We start from the raw sequence: 16955 nt of genomic DNA on the forward strand, positions 1-16955 counted from the left end.
CCTGGCGGTGCCTGGAGTGATGCTGAATTTGAGTGGTCTTGTGATAATTGTTCTCCCTGACTAGACTGATGATAATTATTATTATTATTATATTATTATTAAAGTATTCATGTCTATCACTATTGATTAATTTGTAGCTGATCATTACTAAAACTTCTATTGCTGTTTTACCTTCTATTGCTGTTTACTCTTACACTGACTCTGTACCTTGCTGCTGTAAAATGAAGTTGGCAATGGGTGGTTTTGACAGTGTAGATCTATTACTATTGATAGACGGACAGTTTCTGCTAAAAAGTAATCAGTTCGGACCATTTCCGCTAGTGTTTAGTGTCCGGCCGGACACATTTTTGGCCCGGACTGTATTTGCTGTGACACCGGATTAGCGAGGTTCTATTGTATTGTGCATGCCATGGTATTTCATGAAGTCTATCATACTGTTATAGTTAACTCTGGATTTGTGTGTGCATGCATGCATGTGCATTGCTTATATAGTTTTTGGATTATGTTAGGCTGTCAATAAGTATATAGTATGGTTAAAAGTGCAATATGGGATTAATAAGCAATGTCAAGGCTTCTAATTGCACGAGGTGTAGCCAAGTGCTATTAACCTTACCATGCATGCATGCAGTGCTTATTATGAGTGCTTATTGCACGAGTAACCATACATAATCGTTTTGATGAAGTTCTCTGCAGTTTTATTAACATTTTCAGCCGTGGCCGTTATTTAAACAATACGTTGTCATTGACAGCGTGTAATTACTCAACAGGTAATTGCACGCTGATTATAATTATAGTCGTCAGATAGTAAACATCATATTATACAGTAGAGTGCCTAGAGTAAATTTGTTCTCTCACTTGTTAGTGTAAATTTATTAGCAACTTACTTTGCATGCATATGCCCAGCTAGGAGTGTGAAAACACTTCTATGAGGCTGTGGATAGCTATAAGTGCTACTATATATACTGTGTGTGGAGCGGCCATCTTGGAGGGACGTTTCATTGACATCTGTGAAATGGCTTCGTTAACATTGTGGTAGGTATTGGTCACGTACGGTCACTTTCCACGCGATTCTTAGTCATAGATTACAAGCCAGTATAACATCATTACCATCGCGGTTTGTCTTTGACGTCACAGAAGCAGAGCACTTATGATCTAACGTCAATATCTCAAGTTTTCAATGAAGTTGCTGCTACCAGAAGATATAGAGAATTTCATGTTGTGAAAATTAGATCTTAGCCAACAAGTTTGCTTTAGCTCCATGCATCGCTAAGCGAAAAGACACTCAAAAAATAGTAATCAGTGCATGTGTGTACTTACGTAGGCTAAACAAAATTATAATACATGTTAGGCAAACTATTCTCAGGAATGTTGTGCCAGAGTTCCAGACCTTAGCCGACGACGATTGGTCTTTTCCATTGCTAAGCGATTGTCCACTATAGAAATATGTTGGCGTTATATAAATGACCACCACATACCCATCACCTTTGGTTGCCATAGAAATATTTTTGAATATGTGATTTTTCCTACACAATGGTAACAGCAGAACTTTTTCTAATCACAAAATATTTACATTTATGTATATACCAATAGGAGCAAAATCACTCTCTAGACTAAAGGCACTGTATAGGTATAGCTGCATTGAGACAGTATATATTAATGTGCTTGTAAGGCTATAAATGACATAATACTATATAAATGACCTATGTGATGTTCATCACAAGATTAAGTGTTTTAATTTTCTTTGCAAATATCTCCCATCGTTTTTTAATGTCTTCTCCCCCGCTCGGTTCTACTTCCCCGAGGCCTTGTCGATAAAAGTTCTTGAAGGGATTGGCTGGATCAAGGATGCGTGGCGGTTTGGGAAGGATATCGCTGTACTTCTCCATAATTAAAGGGTTCTGCCCAGGAACCTGGAGGCTGCCAAATAATTTCGATGTGCATTATAGATACGTGTATATGATTGAGAATGATCGTTACTATTATATAATTATACTTACTCCAAACTTGAACTTTTTTCATTGGCAAGACGTTGCAAATCTTTTGTCATCCTGCATGCATGTGGTAATTATTATTAGTCAATAACTATGTTATGCTTTCTAAATAACTTTATACCATTTTGCTAATGTTCGCGGTCTTCTGGCTTGTTTATAAGACTCTGGTGCACTGTTGTATGAGATTATAACAAGGAATGAAAGGAATATAGATTTTGGGCAACCACCACTTGGTGAGTCAGGAAGCCATATTTCGTTTCTCCATGCTTTGAATCTTTTGATGAGCACCTTTACCTGTAATTTAATTTGTGCGCGTTAAGTGTGTGTATACGGTAGTTTATAGAATTCTGGGACTTACTCTATCTGGCTGTGACTTCAGGATATCATTATGAAACTCTGTTACTCCTGTAGAGAACCTGAGGCAAACACAAAATTACGAGCCATGCATGCATGCATGCTTGCACATATTTGGGGCGAGCATGAGCGAGCCCGACAGTAGTGTGGAATACAGAGAGAGGATGCTGATCGGAAATCCGCGTTTTTGTACGTAAGGGGACAAGAAAGTGAACCTGAAGAAACAGCAAGAAAAATCAAACTCTTGTATTATGAAAGAGCAGAGGCTGACAACACAAAGTGAACAAGACAGGGCACGCTGACACCGAGAAGGTGTGCATACATGGACATATGAATAGCTCTTTCAGAAATCATGTACAGGCAGTTATTAAAGCCAAAATAGACTGTATAACCTTTGCACAGAACAATACACTTTTTTGCGATAATTATCAGGAAAAGGATGAAAATGAAGAGGAGATAAAGCCAAAAGGCACGAATTTGAAGAGGAAGAGGAAAACGCAGTTAGGGAAGACATTTAGGAAACAGCAGGTGGAAGAGAATGACCTGACACTTTGTCCAGTATACACTATACATGAGCGAATAAAACTTCTTAGTAATCAAGCCTATAATTTGGTTCAATCACATGCACCATAAACACATGCATAACCCCTCTCATGACTGTCACACAAGTATACATCATGCAAACAATCATCAATATTGTCATAAATTACACTGCCTATTTTCTTTCGATATTCTCTTCCGCACCTGTCCTTAGTTTGCTCAGGCTCGCCCCCCCCACAATGCTTTGATTTAGTGAATGCTTGAGTTCTCTGTATTATATGTGCCAATACTACTTAGTAGTACTATATACGTCGATAGAATGCATGCAATTAACTTACAACTTTCTTGTGCTTGGGTTCATCTTCATATATTTGTACATATCCTCTAGATTTTCCCATTTTGGGCTCAGTGATAAATCCACTTGGAAGTGCCAACATTGGAAACGTCGACCATGGTTTCCATACAGTTCCTCAGGGTCCTTTATTTTGTAGTGATTTGTCAAGTGTCTTTGGAGACAGTGAATGATCTGTTCCATACCGTCTTTATACGTCTGTTCTGTTACTGTATGCTTTATTGGATGTAGACCTATCATAATTATACAGTGTATAAGGACTAGAACTCTGAACTGTGAACGTATTCTATATGCATTATTGCTCTGAGCATACACTGCTCGTTATATTGAGTTATGTAATCTGCCACCTGTTGATAGCGCTAAAGTTAATTTACCAAGCTATTACATACAATCAGAGCACTGAAGTGCTAACCCTCGGTTGTTGACATGAATAAATAGAGCTATAAAAATCATAGGGATGCATGGTTCAGTAATAAAGAAGCCACTAATAGAGACTGCATGGTAAAGGATCACTTCAGCTGCAAATATGTAGTTCTAGCTCGAATAAAGGTCGTGTGTAGAGCTAGCCAACGTGTAATGCTTAGCTTTTGCTCACTTTTATAAGCTTTACCATCGAAATAACTTGTTGTGTGAAGGCTATCCATGCAGCGCTATGGCATCCAGATAAGCAGACTCAGAAATTACAAACAGACAAACAAACCAAACGACTATACTATACTCGTGCCGCCTACGCGCACCTCGGGTAATAATTATTTGAAGGTATAATATTTGTATACGTAAGATGTTTCCTATAACTGTCTATATAAGACTAATTACTTGGTGGGAATATAAACTCTCTTAAGACTTTATACTACTTACTTAGTGAGAAGACAGTAAGGTCTATGTCAAAGTGCCCAGGTAATGCTGTACCATGAGCCACTGATCCTCCAACAACAACATCTATTTCTTTCTTCTTAGATGCCTGTGTGATGTCAATAAGCCACTGATAACAGATTCCAGCTGGAAAGTTTGTTGGCTTACTTTTATCAGTGTAGTTCTAACTTTGTTGCTTAATATCCGAGCTTTTCTTAATGGCCTCTTTACTCTGACTTGGGTTGTCGCCATAGTTTATTATATATATAGCAATTACTTTATAGGCTTAATTGTGGCTGCATGTACGTGCACTCTATTCATTCCACTGCATGTGTGTGTGTGGGGGTTTTCACTCCATACAAGGATTGCATTCCTGTAGTTGTGATAATGCAGTAATTCAATGAATATACTCTGTAGTGCTATATACCCATGAATTTCTGTTTCTCTGAACTCAGAGTATTCACTGTAAATACCTTAAACGAGCATGTTGGCTTTAATCACCGGATTAGCAACTTCCGGATCCCGGAGCGAGTTTTGAGTATAAAAAGAGCTGCCGTGGGCGCGACCTTTGACCCCTAAATTTTCATTCAAGCCTTAGTAACGAACTCTTTTTTTCTCTTGCGCAAAAGCGCTCAGAACCCACTCACTCCACACTGTGAACACTCCAAAATATACACAAAGGGAAGGGAAATACATTCTTGGTAGTTTTTCTTTTTTACCAGAAGCAGAAACAAAAAAACAAAAAAAGTAAAATTGTTGTTATCATAATGGCTGACAAATACTTTATGTATAGATCTAGATACAGCAAAAGGCTATGCACAATAAAGGAATCTTTTCAGCTCCAGGTCAGCTCCAGTGCAGTGAGCATACTCCAGGGCACGTTGTGGAAGAGTTAGGAAGCTTGCTTTCTTGCATAATAGATGGCATTGAAACTGTGCCATTGTGGAAATTCACTGAAAGTTTGATTCTGAAAAAGAATTTATATGAATATCAGTACATCTATATCAAACAAATTCTTTACTACCATTTTAATAGGGCAAGTGGAGTGCATGCCACCAGACAGTGAGGCTCTCCTCCCTCCAGCAAAGAGCTAGGGATATAATAGGATATTTGCTAGAGAAGTAATACTTACATTTTCTGCATAGGTTGATGATGTACACAGGGAGACTGCATGTCAACAAGCAAAGGCAGTCGCAGTCCTTCAAAGCGTCCTTCAACGCGACCTGAGAAAAAATGAATGTTACTGAAAGGGTAATGATGCCTCGGTGTAGGCAATGAAGCTACATGCAGTACCATTATTAATGAATACACTGTACATTATAATTTACAACATTTTAGATGGATTCATCGGCCCTGGCGGATAATGCTTACTTCTTTTTATTTTACTTTATTCTCTCGTTATTCCCCTATTTTGCTACACACAAGTTGTACTAGATTTAAAAGTAAGCAAACATAACCGTAAGCATTATTTTGCAAACCCAACTAATTGCAATTCAAGAAATAATTATGATTAGCAGCCTACAATAATTATACAGAAACTCTTCGAGCTTCATTTATCATCGAGCAGCTGTAACAGTCGATCTACACATACACAGACAAATTACCGTATACCTTGCACATGCCCAACTGAGGCATAATGACTGTATATATGAACGAACAAACTGCAAATAGATATTATACAAAGGTCTTTCCCTACAGACTTTCAACTCTCCTCTTCGTTATTTTATCCATGAAAAATGAACAACAAAATTAATATTAAAAAGCGAAAAAGCGTTCGCAGGTTGATGAAGTCACATTATTTTATACTATACTACTACTTTTACTATAGACCTATGGACTACTTACTTGAGTTATTTATGTCCACATCTTCAACAACAGCATCAGTTTGTCAGATCCTCATGTTGGGCCAATGCATCTCTGGCAGCAAGATAACGCTTAGCACTGTCAATTATACCTACAAAGACTTGCTTGGTATCTTCAGTCTCGAACTTTAGCTCCTGTGGAACCCCCAGTTGGCTTCTTTTGAGGTTGAGAACAGACTTCTTGAAATAAACTTTTGACAGCCATTTTTTGTTTTTAGTTCGTGTCTACTATCTCGTGAGAGAGCGGAAGAAGGCGTATCAAAAGAAGAATGTAAAAATGTAAAGAATGTGCATTATAACTGTCAAGGGCGTCTTTTTGCAAGACTCAAGAATATTCATTGTTGCCATTTTGTCATTTTTTGGTTGCTTCCGATCGGAGCTGCCCACGGCACGCCTTTTTATAGTCGTTTAAGGTGGCATATTTTCACAGTACAATTTCTCATTTTGCTATTCTGCAGTTGTGAAATTAATGTTTGTTATGCCTCGGTGCGCATGCGCAAGCAAAGTATACATATACGGTATATAATGTGTGCATGCATGTGTGTCTGTATGTGTGTAGACTGCTACAGTTGTTCAAGGATCAATGAACTGCAAGTTAGAGTTTCTATATAGGCTTCTACAAAGTTTTTTGGGGGGATTTTAATGTGTGGATTTGCAAAATAATCGTTCTCGAGTTATGCCTACTCGGAATGCTATTGCAGCCTTTTCAAAACAGTGCGTATAGCAAAACTTGTCCATAATTATATGGAGTGTTGCTACTCTACTTTGTATAGTTAGCTCTGCACTATAGAACGCTAGCTATATTGGTAGCTTCAAGAGTGAGAAGAGAGCTGCAAAGTTCATTGCATTTCCAATTATCTGCTAGACATAAATATACAAATTTTTTGCAATTTTACCGTCACTTACAGAAATAACAAAAATTAAAACCCACGAAAATAATGTATAGGTTGTTGTTTTTGCATAATTACCGTACTCTATCGACATTACGCCAAGGGCGTATACAGAGAAGAGGGCATGCAACTCGCCCCATTCTCAGAATCATCCGACTTTGTATTGAGCTATTTTTAGAACTGCCCACAAAAACGCCCACGCGTAACCTTTGACCGCACAAGGTAAATCAAAGTATTTTTTTTATCTGTGCCAGCTAGCTACCGGTAGCTCGATTGCAGCATAGTAAAACTAGTTCTCACCAGCAGTATGGCTTGTACTAGCAGTGTCAAAGGCAAAGGCAAACCATCCAACAGTTGCAACTCCAAGAAGATAAAACCTAGGTACAATAATCTGTCTTCCTGAGTCTCTGGTACTTCTTAACAATGCGCCCAGCACTCAACTTCATGCTCGAAGGGGTTGTCTTGGACCTGGCTGGAGTCAGGACTAGGACTGGTCATGACACTTCTCTAAAATAATACTGCACTGTTAGCTAGCTAGCTAGGCAGCTCTGATGTACACGCCCATAATTATAACTCCGTAAACAACACCGCCCACTTGTTCACGTCCGTATACTGGATTCTATTTTTAGCATATCCGGTCTCTGATACGAAGTCGGATGAGTACGTAGGATACATAGTGAGTTGCATGCCCTCTTCTCTGTATACGCCCTTGATTACGCCCACCCCACTTTTGAGTAAAAGTTCCTGCAAAGGCTAATTTGCCTTGAGAATACGCCCACTGCTAAAAAAAAATAGCAGATTCTTGAGCTGATTTGTTCTTGTCTCCTACAGTCTACTTGCAAATAGCAGAAATTATAGGATCTATATGAGCTATCTTATCTAAATCTCTGTTGAAGACTCTGAATATATATATATAGGAACAACTCTTTGATGCACAATCTTGACTTGTATACTTTTCTTCATACCTATATATAAAATTTTATAGCTACTTTACCTATGCATTGTTGTATATTGCATTGTATTTCAATAGCTGCATGTCAGACACAGATTGTTTTTTAATGAGCGGGCATAATTTCGAGGCAAATAACCTGGGTAGGGCTTAATTTCGAGACAAAACTACCGTATAGCGCGAAATTTTCAAGGCACTTATATTTCGTGGATTGGCCTCTAAAAGCCATTTCGTTGCACAATGTTCGCGGAATGACTGCTTACCGGAAGCCACGCCTTTAAATCTTGCACGTTATAGCAGGTAAAGAACGATTTTCGTGGACTTAATTTTCGTGTAGGATTGCTAACCCACTAAATCCACGAAAATTAAGCCCCTCGAAAATTTCGCGCTATACGGTATATCGTTTTCAAAATGAAGCCAATCCCACCTGTAGCTGCTTTGTAGCTAGCCTCGACCCCCGGCCGATCCGTCTCCAATTGAACGCTAGGTCGCCTCAACTTTGTTCTATTAAAAAAAAATCGGCCTGGGACCGAGGCTACTTTGTAGCATGCAATTAGGGTGGGCGTAATCTCGGCAACTTCGTTCTATTAAAAAAAAATCGGCCTGGGACCGAGGCTACTTTGTAGCATGCAATTAGGGTGGGCGTAATCTCGGTAGAATGCGGTAATATTAGTAAATAATGGAACATGTTAAGTTTAAAGTATATATACCGTACCTATAATCTCATGCACTAGCTGTCAATTAGTAATTTCAACATAATACTTATAAGTTAAATACTGTATGATGAGTTATAATACTCTTATAATTAGCTATTAGGCTGTTATATCTACAGTAAGGTCGATAGTCTCAATCTTCTTCTTTATCTCAGCCCAGTTCCCCTCCCCCTCATCATGTGACCTGTCACCGGTACGTGCAGTAGTGAACCCAGTGTCAAACAGGTTGTTGGCTGGGTTAGCTGGGTCCAGGAGGCGGGGGGGTTTTGGGGGGTCATGCAGAATCGTGGTACCAGTTCCTCCCACCGTATAGTAGTCGTCCCAGTAAATACTGTATTTCAATGAGTGATGTGTGTGTTTGTGTAACATATCTAGATATACCTATACATATATAGTGATTAACAATGCCAGTATACTTCTACGATGTATATATAGACCGACTTACTCTTGTTGATCTTCCCTAAGAACAAGGTCTTTAAGCTCATAGGAGGTCCTATAGCATGAAATATAATTATGGTATAATTATGCGTGAATAGATCGATGTAAGGTATATACTATGATGTGATAACTGCATGCGTGTACGTACTTTTCAGCCATATCACGAAAGATTTGATTTCCAAATTTCTTCTTTGCACGCTGATAAGCTTTCAAAACGAGCAAAGAAAGAAAGTAGGACTTGGGCTTCTTCTGTCCTGGGTAAATATTTGGCCATTGTTTATTTCTCCATGCCTTAGCACGCTGAATAAGCACTTTGACCTATATATACATACATACATGCACAATGTGTAGATGAACTGCAATCTATAATAACGTATCTCTTACCTCATTGTCTTGCTTCTGCATAAACTGCACCTGCCATTTTGAGGCTCCTATTGAGAACCTGCATGTACATTGGCATGCATACTTGATTTAATTGTTTCTACCAGGAGTGCATGCAATCCTCTTTCTACACATAGGCCATGCATCGTATAATTATTATTATGCATGCATGCAGTTCTGTTCTTAAATTTTAACTCACGGGAAGCGCTTTTGAACCGGGATCTTGTCCAAGAACAGGCTCAGCTGGGAGACACTGTCCCACCAAGGGGTCACCAGCATGTCCACGTCAATGAGTTCCTTGTACCGAAACTGGACAGAGTGAGGTGTCCTATTCTTAAATTGCACATCGCTGCTTCTTTTTAAGAATTTCTCAAGCTTCTCTAGCCAGTAGTCATAGCCTTGCTCAAGAACTTTGTGTGGATCTAGGTCTGTCAAAATTTTAGGAGTTAGCTGCCTATAAAATCCTCATGTAATAATGTTCTTACTATTATTCTGTTTAGCAGGTGCTCACCTCTTGAGTAGATGACCATGTCCAGATCAAAGTCTCCAGGAACTGCAGTGCCGTGTCCCAGAGAGCCAGCTCTGATGACTTCACTGATAGTAATTGGCTGTTGGTCCTGTCATGTAAAGCAGATAAGTGAATTTTGCACATTATACCTGTTGCTCTATAGTACTTTTAGGAGGGTAGCCAACTCATCTGTTGCTTCTCTAGCAGCCTTGTGAGTGAGTAGCTCATTGCTGTGGGGAGGGTGGCAATTCCTAAAGTCCATTTGTTATGTTCCTATTATTTTGTCTATGTCTATATCTCGATCTAATTGGGTGTGTATATGTGTGTTTGTCTTGTGTTCTTTTGTAGTAAACTAAGTAGTGTTTACGAGATTAGTCAGCAAAGGGCAAAGGGACTGTCCCAGGGAAAGTCCATATAGGCTCATTAATTGATGTATTACCATACTCCCAACAGCTGCACCCACGTCTTGCACCATCATCATGCTTATAGCATCAGTTCTTATATACTGTTAGAGCTGATTCCCATGAAAAAATCCCTTAAGAATATTCATTGTTTTGAGAAAAGTAATAATGCATCAATGAATAAAGGACAAGGCTATATTCCCACTAAATTTGTCAGTTGTTAATTTTCTAGAACTATACACAATGCATGCACTGCTAATGAGTATACCCAACTGGATTACCTCAATCAAACTTGGGTATTGGTGTATATAATTATAGTCAAAGGTCAGCAAACGAATTAACAATCAAATAATCATGCAGCCATGCATAAGCCATCAGCGAAACAAGTTACTATAATAATACACTACTACACTATAATATTGTGTGCTGCTATAATAGTCTTAATTGTCTGTTTAAGTTACGTTACTAAAGTTAGTCAGCTCTCTTGAACGGTCTTAACGTGTGATCTCCTCCACACTCTTCTCAAGGTCAAAGTATTCCACTTTGTCCACAAACTGACTCCAGTCCTGCTTGTTTTCACTTGGCCTTTTGTTGGGTGGGTACGTACCAATGCCAGACAGGTACACATTGTTAGCTGGATTGGCCGGGTCGACCAGGCGTGGAGTGGACGAGGGAAAGAGGGTGGGGTAGTCTCTAGCTTTGTAGTAGTCTTCCCAATAGATGCTGCATGTGTATACAAATTATTTGAGATAATGTTATCTATATTAAACATACTCCATTCTGCTGTGATTCCGAACAAGTTTCTTCAACTCTTCAGTGGTACTGCATAATTATAGCTTAATAAATAATACATGCATGGTGATCAATTTTACCTTCTAGCTTCATTGTGTCCACGGCAGCCATAAGTTTGGCTCGACTGCTGGTTTTCATAGGCTCGAAGCACCAACAAGGATATTAGAAAGGAACTAGGGCTTCTTCGTCCTACTCTACTTTTATAGGCAATAGGCGATTCCTCCATGCTTTAGCCCGGACTATGTACACCTTGACCTATAAAATATCATACACGCAAGATTCTGATGACTCAAGCGGAACGCATGGAGTTCATGCATGCAGTGTACGATATAAGCGTTATAAAATTATAGGCATGCATGCAACACATGCAAAGCATGGCATGTACATTAAAAATTAAAAATTCATTGTTATGTAATAGTACCTTCTGATCTTTTTTTCTCATAAACTCCACTTGCCACTTCGAAGCGTTCACACTAAATCTGTGCATGACTTCTAGGTTGTGTCTTGGCACACTATCTTGAAGGAACCGAAAAAACATTGTCGGATCGTTTGGATAATCACTCCACCAAACTGGACTGATCAAGAGATCCACGTCGATGTAGCTCTTGTACTTGAACTGCACAGCATATCTTGTTATGTTGGGCTCTGTAATGACCCCTGCTCCAAACACCTGTCGATTGCTAATGAAAGCTTCTAGCCGTCGTATGTGTTGGTCATATCCATCAGTTATGATAGTATCTCCGCTCACATCTGCACAACATGCATGTGTTATTCATGTAGTTAAGCCACAACTATAATATAATAATAATATGTTTGCGTGCATAGTGTATGCTTTTGATGATCACGTCTATAATTATAGTTTCGCCTCAAATTTTTTAAGCTAGAATTATAGGTGTATAGGGATTTCAGGTGCCCCTCTGAGTTAGCACTTCAACGTTACATGTGATATAGGCCCAGTGAATAGGCAGGTGTTGCATGCTCTATACAGCTACATGCATGCATGCATGCACGCAGGTTTGCTTGCCGTGAGAGTAGAGCACCAGGTCGATGTCAAAGCTTCCAGGCACAATTGTTCCATGTCCCATAGAGCCAGCTTTTACGATCTCGCTCACTCTAATTTTTGGATGAGTATAGCTTGACAAATTAAGCTGCATTTGAACATACATAATTATACAGATTTCTGCATGCATATCTCATTATTACCTGTAGAGTAGACACCAACTCCCTAATGGCTGCTTCAGCCTCAGCATGTGTAGGTTTCCTAAAGTAGGCCATCTTGAACTTTAAAATTAGGCAGATTCTAGAAGGTTCTCTGTAATGGTGACTACTGTGGTCTATGTTGTATAATTACCAGGTTTTAGGGGTGTATTCCTGAAAATAATCAGTTCTAGTAATCTCTCTTTCCTGTGCAGTACTCAGTACATGTAATACAAAGGCCAAGATCATTATCTACTACAAGGGCCAATAAACTGCTTGTGGCACGAATTGCCATGTAATAACTAATTTGTTGCCTTGAAAACCATTTTCTGATATAGAAACCAGCATAGAGACCACTTGCTGCATATAGATGTGAAAAAAAAAGGTAATTTGGTAGTTTTTGTTCTGTTTTTGGTGGCTGGATTTACAATATATAAACAGTGGTTTGCAGAACAGTTGTCATATACTCAGAGTAGCAGTAGGCGGTGACTTTTACAAGGTCACTTTGCCCCAGTGCAACATGTCCCTGGTTAAAACATGTGCAATTCAAGTAACCCACATGCTGGGTTACAACAACAGATAAAAGTATACACATTTAAAACAAGTAGAAATACTATAAGCTACAGGTTGTTGTAACCAGCCATATAGGTTCTTTTAAGCATATTTGGTAATGGCAAGGGCGTATAAAAGAAGAGAGGGCATGCATGCAACTCCATATGAGCAGAGTTCAAACGTGGGCAGATGAATGTGCATGACTGGCATGAAATGCGAAATTTCTATTTTTAGCACTTCATGCAAATTAATGCACACATTCCTCTGCCCACGTTTGAACTCTGCTAGCTACGTGTACTAATATAGTGGAGTTGCATGCTCTCTCTTCAATCTTTTATACGCCCTTGGTAATGGGTCGTAGCAACTTCCCATAGGTAGAAACATCCAGCTATATGTAGGTTTTAGCAACCATGCACAGCAGCAGCCATACGTAGAAGTACCCGCCCATGCAGCTATAGGTTGTAGCAACCTCCCGTAGGTAGTATAGCTAATCGGTCAAAACAACCGCGCTAAAATTATAGGTTCTTTTGACTCACATTTCATCACTCATGCATAATTATTGTAGAAAAACTCAGTGCCGTGTCGTGACATACATGTAAGTGTGTGCTAATTACAATCATCACAAAAACAAGAAACTGATAACGTACTTACATACAGTACATTCAGCCTATAGAGTAAATAAACGCAATTTGGTGTGTAATGGTACATAAATGTAAATATTTTGGGATTGGAACATTTCTAAGAAAATATGATGATATACCATTGTGTTGGTGAACAAATAATCTAAAAGTCCAAAAACATTTCCATGGCAACCAAAGGTGGTGGGTATGTGGTGGTTTATATAACACCAACATTTTTTTATAGTGGATAATCGCTTAGCAATGGAAAACACCATCGTTTTCGGCTAAGGTATGGAATTTTGGCACAACATTCCTGAATAGTTAACCTAACATATGCATGCATGTACACGTCTCACTACAAGGAGGATATGCATCAATATAATTATCGTCCGCTACTGTGCATGGTTACTCCGAGGACAAGGATAAGATTCAATGGTTGTTCCCACGCAAGAGGAGGATAAAGTGAGGAAAAGAACTGATTGAGGGAGCGGAAGAAAATGGTGACCCTCACCTTGAGGCAGTACCTCACCAAGCAGCCAAGGTGTGTGTGTGTGTGTTTGTTGGAAAAAGTGTGTGTGTGGTCAGTGATGATATTCAAGAGACGGGCGGACTGAGAACAGTGTTCTGTGCAGACTGTCTCTAATTCTGAGACCATTACCAGTAACTTTCTGCGGTGTCGATTCTGCCACTTTTTAGAATGTTCTGTCACTGTTAACAAGAGCTAGATATTGCGACTGAGATGTGCTTCATAAAGAAAATACCAAGTATACTACTCTTGGAAAGTTGTCTGAACATGAAATGTATGTGCTGTGGGCCATTGAAGGTCAGTTTTCTTTAAATTTTGCATATTAATCCCTGTATGAGGCTACTCAAAGCTATATTGCCTAGCTTCTTTCATGAAAGACTCTATGTACACTACTTTAATGTATGGTCTTTCCCCTTTCTTGTTTGCTTTAGAGAAACTCTAGATTTCCACTAGAGTTTAGTCTAACTGTAAAGGCCGTTATGCTTTCACTTTAATCCCTCTATTCTAACACTGATCAATTATTAGCCCTTTTGGCATTCATAGCAAGGGAGAATAGTCTTTACTGTATCGTAGTGCATACTTACTTTTAATAGGAATGCCACACGGAAGAAGATATCAGCATTGGAAAAAAGCTGCAAGAGATAGACGGCTGGCTTGGTGTGCCAAAGATGAAAGTTCAAACGAAGTTATCAAGTGATTCTAATATTACATTGTGTCCTTTGGTAAGTCCTCTGATAATAACTTTTACCGATCATGAACCAACTACAAATGTATGTCTACATTATCATTATTTTTTCAACCACTTTTTAATACAATTATAATAATTATGGAAGTTGTACTGTATAGAACTTAAAGCAGTATCTCATTCTAATCCTTTTCATTATCCTGTGAATAGAGACCGTATAGTCATTCCTTTATTGAGCCCAAAACTCTTCAGTCTTATCGTGGAAGTGTATTTTCAGTGTATTATTATTCCTGTCAGAAGTTACCAGGTCTAAGCAGACTTCTCAGCATTCTGACTATTTTAGCTTGTCTATTATGACTTTTAATAATGACCTGAGCAAGATATCTTACCATGTTAGCCCTTTGATGAGAAGAAGATAAGCTTTGATTCACTGCCACAGCAGCCTCTCTTATTGGCGCCAATCTCGCGCGCAATGTATCGCTAAATAATGATTACATGACCGTAACGCGCCTGGATTCAACCACGCCCATCGTTTCCAATCCCTTTCTCTTCCTTCATCTATGGTTTAACTACCTTAAACATCATTTAATCTACAGTACACTGAGTAATAAATATGCAAGCCATGCACTCGAAACTATAAGGTCACAATGAATATGGCACCTGGGAGACGAGAAATATTACCACAGAAGACGCACCTGTTGGCGCAGGCCAGACCATGCAGGTGTGATTTCCATGTATCAATGACTCTTGATACTGCATGTAGAACAAATACTGTTACGGCCACCTCTCCCCCTCAGAACAGACTTGGTCCATAGATATACATCTTCACCTCAGAGGAACCAACCACAAGATAGCTGTTTTTGTGATTACAGATGAAAATAAGTGTTCTTGCTTAGCAGCCTAGGCGTAACGCGCCTAGGCTTCAAAGGGTTTCACCCACACAACGTACAAAACGTGACGTCAAATGACGTGCGTTTTCAATCCCTTTCTCTTCCTTCATCTACGGTTAAACAAGGTTAATCGAGGTACTCCGCTTGCCCTGCCTACTGCATTATGCACTGCCCAGCATCTACGCGCATGTGCCATTATCTCTACACCTCGTGCTTGATTATAGCTATCTGAGTTAAAGCCCCACACCCAACCCTCCCTTGGTTTCTATACACTTCTCTGTCGTTACGACATGACTGAGCCGTGGCTATGACTGTTGGCTAGGCCACCTCTTTACCCCCAAGTACTTAATTAGGGGAGCAACATAATCATTAAAAACGCTTAATTATTATCTAATTAGCGAGGTTGCACTCCTTTAATTAATTAGAGGGGCTTCCTAACAATAATAACGGCCTTCAGACATGGTCCGGCTCACCCTCCAAGGGGCGTTGCGGTAATGGGTAGCTGTACTCAACGCTTACAGCGGTACCTAGAGCAATATATAACTATGTAGTGGTAATGGTATCTAGTCGGGTGCATGGCTTGCATATTTATTACTGGTGTACTGTAGATTACTGAACATTTTTGCAATTTGCTGCATGCAAACTCAAAGTGGGTAATGATCAACCATAATTGTTGTTAAAAAGATCGATGCCAAAAGTTCAAGTCTAATTAATGGCTGTCATTAGCACTGCAGAGCCTTGCAGCTCTTTTCTCACTCTTGAAGCTACCAATAGCTAGGTTCCTAACTCTTGAAGCTACCAATAGCTAGGTTCCTAAGTAGAGTAGCAACACTCGGTAAACAATTTTGGCTACGTGCTCTTTTGAAAAGACTGCATGCAATGGCATTCCAATTGAGTAAGCAAAACTAGGCATAACTCGAGAACAAAGCATTATTGACTCGAAGAAAACATGACTAGAAGCCTATTAGAAACTCTTACTAGCACTTATTGATCGAGCAGCTGTAGCACTCTGCACAGACACACACAAACACACTACCGTATACCTCGCTTACTCATGCACACCGAAGCATAATAATAATAGATAATATATACATGGTTGCATGCACTGGTCCATAATTATACAAACACTGAACAGATGCATGCGTGAGTATATAGCTAAGGTTACAAATGTGCATGCAGCTGTTGGAATATCCTATATTATATAGCGTATAATAGCACATTGTAAAGTGTCTACGCTGCTGGACGTTTATGGTGAGGTCAATGTTGTCCACCTTCGTAGCAAATTCCTGCCATCATTTGTCCTTCCTCCGACCAGACATGCCACTGACGTACACATTGTTGGTGGGATTGGCCGGCCACCACGGAGCAGGAAGGAGGTGCATGAGAGTACTTCTCTCGGATCATCTTTAGCCCAGAGTCTTTAGCTCTGGACTATTAAGCGTAATAGTGCATGCAAGGCACA

The 16955-nt window shown here is 39.4% G+C and overlaps 4 protein-coding genes, 1 long non-coding RNA gene and 1 pseudogene across 10 annotated transcripts in view; 2 read left to right on the forward strand and 4 right to left on the reverse strand.

Annotated features, from left to right (window-relative positions):
- LOC135339652 (serine/threonine-protein phosphatase 6 regulatory ankyrin repeat subunit B-like) overlaps window positions 1–16955 on the reverse strand; it is a gene marked incomplete in the record, with an annotated part of 1209744 nt that overhangs the window by 587281 nt on the left and 605508 nt on the right.
- Window positions 1–16955, forward strand: part of LOC135339646 (serine/threonine-protein phosphatase 6 regulatory ankyrin repeat subunit B-like) — a 95413-nt gene that overhangs the window by 29012 nt on the left and 49446 nt on the right. The window lies entirely within an intron of this gene.
- LOC135339767 (uncharacterized) lies at window positions 1549–4427 on the reverse strand. The gene is made up of 7 exons (XM_064536034.1): window positions 4258–4427; window positions 4096–4198; window positions 3224–3470; window positions 2350–2407; window positions 2113–2285; window positions 1998–2048; window positions 1549–1917 (listed from the first exon to the last, which is right to left on the reverse strand). The coding sequence occupies exons 1-7, from the start codon at window positions 4339–4341 to the stop codon at window positions 1701–1703; spliced, it is 933 nt and encodes a 310-aa protein (XP_064392104.1). The 5' UTR covers window positions 4342–4427; the 3' UTR covers window positions 1549–1700.
- LOC135339766 (2'-5'-oligoadenylate synthase 1-like) lies at window positions 8536–10215 on the reverse strand. Its single transcript, XM_064536033.1, has 7 exons — window positions 9997–10215; window positions 9834–9939; window positions 9522–9750; window positions 9326–9383; window positions 9090–9259; window positions 8949–8996; window positions 8536–8834 (listed from the first exon to the last, which is right to left on the reverse strand). Exons 1-7 carry the CDS (start codon window positions 10090–10092, stop codon window positions 8603–8605), a joined length of 939 nt encoding a protein of 312 aa, XP_064392103.1. The 5' UTR covers window positions 10093–10215; the 3' UTR covers window positions 8536–8602.
- On the reverse strand, window positions 10726–12355 carry LOC135339748 (uncharacterized; annotated as a pseudogene).
- LOC135339866 (uncharacterized) lies at window positions 12168–14717 on the forward strand. Its single transcript, XR_010396093.1, has 2 exons — window positions 12168–14215; window positions 14512–14717. It is a non-coding gene; the product is annotated as an uncharacterized LOC135339866 (long non-coding RNA).

This window comes from Halichondria panicea, chromosome 8 (assembly GCF_963675165.1).
Source record: "Halichondria panicea chromosome 8, odHalPani1.1, whole genome shotgun sequence".
In the NCBI taxonomy this organism is placed as follows: Eukaryota; Metazoa; Porifera; class Demospongiae; order Suberitida; family Halichondriidae; genus Halichondria; species Halichondria panicea.